Consider the following 10432-nt stretch of genomic DNA (forward strand, 5'->3'; position numbering starts at 1 on the left):
TATCCTAGTTACAACAACCAGTAATCTTTCTCTATGACATTGGTACTCCAAAAGGGAGCATTTTTCTATAAAGAAGCATACAGCATATGGTATTTTGTTAGTGGCTTTATTCTTAGTATAATGCTTTCAAGGCTCATTTATGCTGCAGCAATTTATCTTTCTTTCTTTCTTTTTTTTTTTAACTTATCACTTGAAGTTTATTTTGCAGCACTTTCCTTCAATATCCTGTAATTTACTGATCGGGACTGTTTATAAATGTGACGCTTGGCTTTTGAGACAATTAAAAATCTTTAAGTACTAAAATTTTACATCATGATTTGTTTAACTTAAGAAGTGTTAAGACGGTCAAACTACAGAAGATCTGAAGCAGAAATAGGATGACTTCTGAAACACCAGCCACTCCTCCCTCGTGTCAGAAGAGAAGGCAGACAAAAGGAAACAGGCAGGACTAGAGAATGAGAGCGGGACAGGCAAGAAACGTCTCCCCACTTGCAAAGGGGGAGATGCTGAGGCCTAAGGAGGTAACATAACCATCCACGTCAGTCTATAGGAAGGCGTCTTCTTCACATGTTATTGAATCCCATCATGCCTTTCATGTTGCCGGCAGCACCCTGTTGAAACTGTCTCATCATGGACTGAAGTCCTGCCATGCCCCCCATGTGATGAAGAACTCGTGGATCCATCATTTTGGCCATTTGTTGATTCAATTTTGCCATCTGTGACTGACTCACATTCGTAGACATATCACCCCCTTTGAAAAGTCCTTTGATACCTCCCATCTTCTTGACCATCTGCGCAAACTTGGTGTACTGAGTCAGAAGTTCTTGCACATCTCTTGTGGACACACCTGACCCTCGGGCGACTCTGGATCCTGCCTGGTTGCTTACTAAAGACCTTGGCGCCGTCTGTACTGTCCAGTTCTTGATCATTCATACTATCCATTATTGCCATCAGCTTCTTGAGCCTTGCCATTGACTCCTGTTCATTTCCTTTGCTCATAAAATCTGTTCCAAAACCTGGAATCATCCCCAAGATCTGACAGAATGGGCCCATTTTCATGATATTCTGAAACTGTTCATACATGTCTCACAATGTAAACTGACCATGCTTCAGCTTCTCTATGAGCGCCTCGTTGTCATCCAGCTTCAGCTCGTTGACTTTGTCTATCAGTCCTTCAATGTCACCCATACCAAGAAGTTTGCTGATAAAAGGTTGTGTTTTGAAAGGTTCAAAGTCATCTATATGTTCCCCTGCACCAATGAAAATAATTGGACTTTTTGTGGCAGCAACTGCACTCAGAGCACCGCCTTCTTTTGCGTGACCATCAAGTTTTGTCACTATTACTGAAGCTACATCTACTTTATTTTTAAAAGCCTTCGCCTGGGCCTCACAAGCCTGTCCAACGGATGCATCCATCACATAAACAATGTTATCCGGTTGTATAGCATTAGAAACTTGAAGCATTTCTTCAAACAAAGAATCTTCTTGTTTGTGCCGACCACTTGTATCAACAATAATGATTTCAAAATTTTCATTTTTGAACTTCTCCACTCTCTCAGATGCAATGATGACAGGATCCATTTCTGTGTCGCTTCCATAGAATGGAATTCTTGCTTTGGTGGCATTCTGTTTTAGCTGGTCAAAAGCTTCTGCTCTGAATGTATCTGCACATATCAAACAGGTCTTCCAACCTTTTCTCTGATAATAATATGCTAACTTTGAACATGTAGTCGTCTTACCGCTCCCTTGCAAGCCAACGAACATGATCACATTCTGTTTTCCTTTAGTCGGGGTCCGTGCTTTAACTCTAGGGTCTACAAGCTTGACAAGTTCTTTAAATACAGCATGCTGAATCATTTCTCTTTTGTTCAGACCAGATGCCATCTCTTCAAGATCAATTGCAGACTTAACATTTTCTCTCAGTTGCTTCACTAGTTTAATGTTAACATCTGCTTCCAATAATGCTGTACATACTTCTTTTAGCATAGCATTTAATACCTCTTCATTGATAATGGTGGCAATGCTCAATGAGCGTAATGCTGACGTTATTTTTCTTCTAAGATCTGCTAGAACCATCTTGAAGGCTTTAAGATGTACTTATGAGAACTCGCAAAAAGGCACCCCTCGAGCCGTGGCCCCACGCCGCGGACGGGAACCCGGGAAAACGCTGGAAACAGGAGGACAGGGGCGACCCCGCAGCCCAACTCCCAGCTACACACACTAGGGGCCCAGCGCCCAGCACCGTGAAGCCAACTCCCACCAGCTGGAACACCGACTGCCACCCTCTTTTTTTTTTAAAAAGGTTTATTTATTGTGTATACAGTATTCCGTCTGCATGTGTCCTTGCAGGCCAGAAGAGGGCACCAGATCTCATTACAGGTGGTTGTTGAGAATTGAACTCAGGACCTCTGGAAGAGTTGTCAGTGCTCTTAACTGCTGAGCCATCTCTCCAGCTCCCTATCCTTTTTTCTTGCTGAATAGTGTTTCATTGTATGGATAAACCACAGATCTTGTATCTGTTTTTATGTTGAAGTATTGCTATACCATCAAATTTTGTGTGGACATATGTCTTAACTATTTGAGAAACACACTTTCCATTCCCACTAGTAGTTTGTTAGAGTTCTAGTTTTTTCACATGCATAAGAACGTGTTTACTGTCTTTTTAGTGGATATGAAGTATTAGCTCATGGTTTTCTCTGCTGACCTAACAGTGTTGAACATTTTGTGTCTACTGGCTGTTTGCATACTGTCTTTGGAAAAATGTTTGTTCAACTCCTGCTTGTGTGTGTGTGTGTGGGGGGGGTGTGGGTGTGTGGTGGTTTGAGTGTGCATACATGTGTGCAGGTGCACTTGCCCATACAGGCATGTATAGTGGCCTGAGGTTGATTGACATCAGGCTGCCTTTCTTAGTTGCTACTTTATTTTTTGAGATAGGTTTTCCTGAGCTTGGAGCTGGACCTTGCCATTAGGGCTACACTGACTGGCCAGCAAGCCCAAGGCATCCTTCTGTCTGTGCCCCATTGCTAGGGTTGCAGGCCTGCAGTTCTGGGGTCTGAACTCACTGCTCTGTGCTTGCATGGCAAGCACTTTACTCATTGAGTAGACTCTCCAGCCTTTGCTCATTGTTAGAACAGGTTGCTTTTCTTTTTTTTTTTTCTTTAATTTTTTTTTTTTTTTTTTTTTTTCTCGAGACAAGGTTTCTCTGTGTAGCTTTGCGCCTTTCCTGGGACTCACTTGGTAGCCAGGCTGGCCTCGAACTCACAGAGATCCGCCTGCCTCTGCCTCTCGAGTGCTGGGATTAAAGGCGTGCGCCACCACCGCCCGGCTTTCTTTTCTTATAGTCGAGTCTCTCGTACCTTGTCAGAATGACTTAAAATATACCTAATACATTAATAGCAAGTTAGCGGAGAATTCTTCTTGCAAGTAAAGAATTTGGAGCTGGAAAGATGGATGCTCAGTGCTTAAGGACACTTGCTAATCTTCCAAGTCCAGTTTCCAGGGACTGTGTCAGGTGGCTCACAACTGCCTGTAACTTGAGCTCCCCTTCTAGCCTCGAAGTGGGTGTGTACATACCCCCCACACCACACCATACATTTGTACAAACACAAGTTAAAAAACACTTTTTTAAAGAAAGTAAAGTATTTGATGAGGATAAAGTGTCACAGTAATTGCATTAGATGTAATAGAAAATGTATAGTTCTTACTCTCTGGCTGGATCTTTTATCCTAGGCAGAGTCAGAGGTAGATCTCCAAGTTTGAGGCCATCTAGTACAGAGCTAGTTCTAGGATAGCCAAGGCTACACAAAGAAAACCTGTCTCAAAATACCAAAATAAATAAATAAAGTAAAATTAAATAGGACCCAACAACAGATTAAGTAGTGTGAATATTTGTAACGTTGGGGATTTCTTGACTAGTTTGGCATTATTTATCATGTATTTTTTGTATTTGTGAGAGGTCAATATTGACGTCATAGCTCCTTGGGTGTAAAGATTTGTGAGTTTGGTTTGGTTTGGTTTGGTGGAGACTGAGTCTCTCTATGTAGCCTGGATAGCCCAGAACTCAGATGTAGATCAGGGTGCTGAGCTTGTGGAGATCCCTGCTTTTGCCTCCTGAGGGTTGGCCCTACAGGTGTGCACCACCACACCTACTTTATGCAGTAGGATTTTTTTCACTTTTTTTTAGTCTTTAGAGAAGGTAAATGCCTGTGGCTAGTACCACTTATTGTAAGATTAAATGTTGTCTCTTAGTGAGACCCATCTTAGCTCTGCTTTGCTGTTCCTCAGAACACAACTGAAGAGGTGTGTGTGTGTGTGTGTGTGTGTGTGTGTGTGTGGTGTGTGAGAGAGAGAGAGAGAGAGAGAGAGAGAGAGAGAGAGAATATTGGTACTTACATGATGTGGAGTGCCTGTGGAGGTTCTCTTCTTATACCTTGTTTTTGAATAAGGCCCTTTCTTAATTTCTGCTGCTTGACACACTCTAGACTATATGGCCCAAGAGTTTCCAATATCACTGTAGGATTGCTGGACATCACTGAATCTCTGGCTTACCCTGGTTGTCAGGTTTGTGGCAAGCACCTGTCTCTCCAGTCGCCTAAGTGTCTTTAAACTAGTTAAATTCAAAGTTGCTTCTATTAGAACTAAGTATCACTGGGTGATGGTGGTGCACACCTTTGACCTCAGCACTCAGAAGACAGAAGTAGGTAGATCTCTGTGAGTTTGAGGCTAACCTGATTTACAAAGTGAGATCCAGGACAGCCAGGGCTGTTACCCAGAGAAACCCTGTCTCGAAAAACAAAACAAAACAAAAAAAACTGTATGATTTCTGTAGTGAGGTACTATGTGCAACCAGGGATGAACTTGGATTCCTGATTCTCCCATCTCAATCTCCCAAGATTTGGAGGCTTGTGCTGCCATCTATACCTAGTAGATTTTTTTTTCTTTTTTTAAAGATAGGAATATGCTTGGTTTCCATGTTTCCCAGCTTGACCAAGTCAACTAGGCTTAAGTGATTCTTTTTTTTTTTTTAAATTTATTTTTTATTTTTTAAATTACACTCATGATATTAATCACACTTGTGGTATTCATAGATTATATTCACAGTATTTATTCAATTATTATATATATATATTAATTTTAAATGTCGAATGTCATTTCTTGAAGGGGGTAGGAGGTCTTAAATACAGGCTTACAACATAATGGGAGGACCCCGGAGGGCAGAAGTTTGCTATCCATGTTTTACAATCTTGCATCTAAGCTGTTGACACCCATTATGCAGGATACACAGACAAGGAACTTCCCTTAAGCATTCAGGAGGGTGGAACCTGGCAGGGAATTAGCATAGGGAGGATATCAAGGTCAACGTCCTCAAGCAAGGCAACAGTTACCCAAAACAGAGGCCAGGGCCCTACAGGTCCCCCTTTTATTAAAAAATGAGCTTCTGACTTGGGTTGAGTGGGACGTCAGCAGGTCACTTTACCCGTCATGGAGACGCCTGCCCAGGCCACACAGGTGCTCTGTCTTAGGTTGGTGAGTGCCCCCCCAGGCATTGCCCATCTCTGAATACTCATTATCATACCGGCTCAGTTGTGTGTGAGCTGCATAGTTAACTGCTGCCAAAGATCTCAAAGTGGCACTGGGCTTGCAATCTGTGTTCGATACAGAAAAGACCAACAGAGGTCCTATCTCACCCATAGCCAGTAGGCTAAAGGCAACTGAGCCATTCCCTTCCTTAACGAGCCATACTGTACGTTGGAGTCCTTGTAAGATAGTATCCCAAAAGCAACTGGAACTTGAGTTTATAAATTTATAATTTTCAAAGCCAATCGAGATGTATATAACTACTGAATTAAATTTATCATGCCCAATAGAATGAAAGATTAACTACCTGTGGTAGCTACTTTTGTTGCCAGGGTCTTCCCTGTGCTAGCTGTGGTAAGCAATTATGAAATGGTAATCCCAGAAACAATAGCATCAGTGTGCACCATTGTTATAACAGCAACAGCGGCAGCAGCAATGTCAAATTCTCTTCTGGATTGTGTGGACATTCACTGGCATGGATACAACTCCAGTAACATGAACCGCCAAGGCCCGTTTTTCTTGATTCCAGCATGACTTTAGCTGGCAGCTCTTCTAGAGAATCCAATTTCATGGCTACAGTTCCTAGGCTTACATTAATGCTTGCCAAAACTGGCCATATTGGGCTCTCAATCTCCATTGGCCTAAGTGATTCTTTTGTCTCAGTTTCCCCACAAGTTGGGACTACCAGTGAGTATCATTGTACCTGGCTCTTGCAGATTTTAATTTTAAATGCTGTATTTATTTCTAATAGGCACAATACTTAGATTCAAAGGAGGGTGATCCCTTTGTTTTAGATGTACTATATTTTATAGCCTTAACCTTAAAAACAAAACAATAGCACCTTTTTAAAGATTTGTTTGTTTATTTTTGGTTTCTTGAGACAGGATTTCTTTTTGTAGCCCTGGCTATCCTGGAACTTGCTTTGTAGACCAAGATGGCTTACAGGGTTCTTCCTGCCTCTGCTTCTCAAGTGCTGGGATTAAAGGTGTGTACCACCACCGCCTGGTTTAAGATTTATTTTTATAGGCTTTTGATCATTTTTCTTTATATGTCTATGTGTGTCTGTCTGTATGTATGCCAGGTGTATGCAGGTACCTGAGGAGGTCAAAAGAGGGCATTGGAGCTCTTGAAGCTGGAGTTATTATAGGTAGTTGTGAGGCATTTGACCATGAGTACTGGAAACTGAACTCAAGTCCTCTGAAGAAGAGCAAGCATTCCTAACTACTGAGCTGTCTCTAGTCCCAAGAGACATATTAAAAAAATTTTTTTTTAATTTTATGTGTATGTGTGTTTAGCTAGCATATATGTTGCTATACCACATGCATAGTTAACAAATGGTTGTGAGCCACCACGTGAGCGCTGGGTATTGAACCTGGGTCTTCTGGGAGAGCAGTTAGAGCTCTTAACCACCAAGCTTTCTCTCCAGCCCCTAAGACACATATTTTTAAAATCCAAGATTATTAGGCCAAGGAGTATTATGGCAGATTGGAATCATGCACCAAGTGGGAATATGGGAAAGAAGTCAGGACGCAGTGTAAGAGTGTGACAAAGCAAAACACCACTTGAAAATTCAGACTGTTGGATTATTGGCTTATTTCATCTTGGTAGAGACATATGAAGTTTTTCTGTATTAAACTCAGCACTGTGTATGGCTTCTCTGGTGGGCAGACAGGGTCTCACTGTGTAGCAACCCAGGCTGGCCGGGAACTTGCCTTAATGTTCCAGCTTCAGCCTCCCAAGTATTGAGGTTACAAGTGTGAGCCACTACACCTGGCTTTTTCTATGTCATTTGTGAGTAATTTTATAATTCTATTTGTAAACAACAACAACAAAACATTTTTAAATGCCATTGTGTTGATCACAGTAAAGATAAAATTGGTCCAAAAATCAACAAAAGTAATGGGGTGAAAAATCTAGCTCCAGTAGTATTTATTAGTCTCCAGAGTCACCATCAGAGACTATTCCCTCCCTCCTCAGTTACACTGTGTGTGCTCCGAGGCAAGTTCCCTCCTTTAGACCTGCATCAAGGACCTGCTACATTGAGGCCCATACTGTGACAGTTAAGCTGCATCTAGGCTCGCTTGACCCAGCTGATGGAAGAGTGAGAGCCTTTCTAGTGTTGACCCAGAAGTAACATGCTCGCTCTCTGTGAGCACCCGGAGAAGAATCTCCAAGTTGAAGGGACATGGCTGGGTAGGCTGCACCAGAAAGGTTCTCAGGAACATAACAGGAAAACGTGCAAAACTAATCATGGGACCAAGTGAATTGTATCCTCAGCAGTCTGCACTCTAGTTGTGGTGCATGGATTTCACTCCTTCATTGGTGACGGTGGACCTGAGGTCCCATTGTTGTTCCGCAGGTCATTACTAACATAGATGGTAGTCAGCATATATGGCCTTTGGAATGTGGTTACCTTTGTTCCCTCTCCCCAGAGTGTTTTAGAGCAGCTTTCTGAGCCCAACCTTGTCACCAGCAGTGTAGAGGTAATTAGGTTTCTATGTGAGGAGGAGGCTGTCAGAACAGTGAGTTGGGGGCTCAGCCCAACATGTGGAAGGAGCCTCCACAGTTGTAATGGTTTTTTTTGGGGGGGTTGCTTTTGTTTTTTCCTCTTTTTAGTTGGGAATGTATGGTTCTAAAATACTGAATTTTAAGGGAGAAAAATCTTGACTTGGTAATGTTTCTCTTTTCTTCACCAAAAAGATAGCGTTTCTGAGAAGGCTGGAATTTCTCTGCTGTTATCTGTTACTGTGCTGGGGAGTGATCACATTTCACATTTCTAGGTTGCTAGGAGACAGGCAACCTATCTTACAGCTACTGGCATGGCAGACCTTTTTACCTTCTGATTTTTTTTTGAGCGTCTATGTTTCTTAGAACTGCAGGCTTCCTGTCTGAAACCAGATTGTGTAGAGAAAACATGCTTGCTTTGACCAGACTCCAGAATTATAAAGCAGGTTAGAAATGCCAAACTCGGTTGAAATACAGAATGGTACCAGCTGCTACAGATAGCACTGCATTTTTTTTTTTTTTTTTTTTTTTTGCTGCATTCTTGAATAACCATTTTCCTCTCTCTTGGTTCGTGTTCTCTCTCTCTCTCTCTCTCTCTCTCTCTCTCTCTGCTGTCTTCTCATACAATGGTGATTAGTCACAAAGAGGCTAAGAATATCCTTCTTAAGGCTTCAGATAATGTTGAGATCATTGATTGAGGAGACCCCTGCTCCCTTAAGTTCTTTTCCAGGAACATCAAACATTTGCTTTCCTATAGCTGATTTTGCCAGTATGCTTTCTTTTCCAAGGAAAAATGCCCTAGGTTATAATATGATTATTTTGGGAGTGCCTTAAGTTTAAGTTTAGATTGTTAAAACTTAAAAATATGTGCCTGTAATCCCAGTATTTGAGACAAGGAGATTAGAGGTTCCAGGCCAGCCCGAGGTACACATGAAAATCCTGTCTCGAAATAATCAAGGCCCAGAGATGAAAGTCAGTGGTAAAAAGTTTGTACTAGGTTTCATACCCAGCACTGGGAGATAAAAAGAGTCTAGATGGTAGATGCTGCTAAGATTATGGCCCAAGAACCCATGTCAAATTGAATTCTTTGTAGTAATCTGGCTACCCAATTTATAGATAAATCTGTGTTTGTAGTAATCTAGTAGATGGTACAGCATTGGAGATTGATGCAAGCTCTGCTTCATGTCAGAACCCCAGGCTCTGTTCTGTCTCAACTCACCATGGACTTGTTTGTTAAGTGTGCTTAGGAGCTGGTGTGTTTTACAAGCACCTCAGTTGACTTCCTGTGTGGTAATACTGAAAATAGGATCAGACCCTTATTGCTTACATCAGCAAATTCCCTTCATAGTTTAACGCCAGTGTAGACCAGCTCATTTAAAAAGTACAATCTATTGAGACATCTTTGTTTCATGACAGTGACCTGGGTGAGCCATCCATGGCAGCAGCAATAGGCAGACAAACACACATTTAGTGTGAGATATTTAAAATAACTGGAGGAGCTGGAGTCAGCTCTGCTCTGGAACATTTGCCTGGGATTCTCAAAACCCAGGCTTTGATTCCCAGCTTTGAAGCACTATCAGATAACTAAAGATTTAGCCACCTAGAACAAGGCTGAGATAGGGAAGGACAGCGCCGAGAGAGGTTAGAAGTTTATGTTTTCATAGCTATCTTAGTTGCTTAATGTTCAATTTCTGTGCATACACTAAATAAAATAATACACTTTCAATCTTTGTCCTACCAGATTGCTTTTCTAACTTTGAAGAAATTATACAAGCAATGAATGTTCAGTCCCAAAATTAGAGTTTAGTGTAAACAAGGAGAAATCCTTGATACTTTGATTACCTAGAGATAGTGCTGATTGTAGATACCTATCATTCTAGCGCTTCTTTCTGTTATATAATTATCTTTTTTTTTGTTGTTTTTTTGTTTTTTTCGAGACAGGGTTTCTCTGTGAAGCTTTGCGCCTTTCCTGGAGCTCACTTGGTAGCCCAGGCTGGCCTCGAACTCACAGAGATCCGCCTGGCTCTGTCTCCCGAGTGCTGGGATTAAAGGCATGCGCCACCAACGCCCGGCTATAATTATCTTTTTACAAACAAAATTACACAATGCATTTGACAAAAATTAGACATTTTTTATGTAATAGTTCTATGAATATCCAAGTTGTCAATTTTTCTTTGTATTTTTGATTCCCCCCCTCTCCCGGAGCTGAGGACCGATCCCAGGGCCTTGCACTCAAGCACACTACCACTGAGCTAAATCCCCAATCCCGATTTTTCTTTCTTTCTTTTTTTCCTTAACCTTATGTTTTGATAACTGGGCATGGTGGTGTATACCGGAAATCCTAACACTT

At 41.7% G+C, this 10432-nt stretch overlaps 1 protein-coding gene across 1 annotated transcript; it reads right to left on the minus strand.

Annotated features, from left to right (window-relative positions):
* Positions 1 to 184: 184 nt before the first annotated feature.
* LOC114708348 (signal recognition particle 54 kDa protein-like) lies at positions 185 to 2117 on the minus strand. Its single transcript, XM_037197111.1, is given in 2 exon segments — positions 185 to 867; positions 869 to 2117. Coding segments are annotated over 2 exon segments (1512 nt in total). The 5' UTR covers positions 2077 to 2117; the 3' UTR covers positions 185 to 563.
* Between the last annotated feature and the right edge of the window lie 8315 nt (positions 2118 to 10432).

This window comes from Peromyscus leucopus, chromosome 19 (genome assembly GCF_004664715.2).
Source record: "Peromyscus leucopus breed LL Stock chromosome 19, UCI_PerLeu_2.1, whole genome shotgun sequence".
Taxonomy (NCBI): domain Eukaryota; kingdom Metazoa; phylum Chordata; class Mammalia; order Rodentia; family Cricetidae; genus Peromyscus; species Peromyscus leucopus.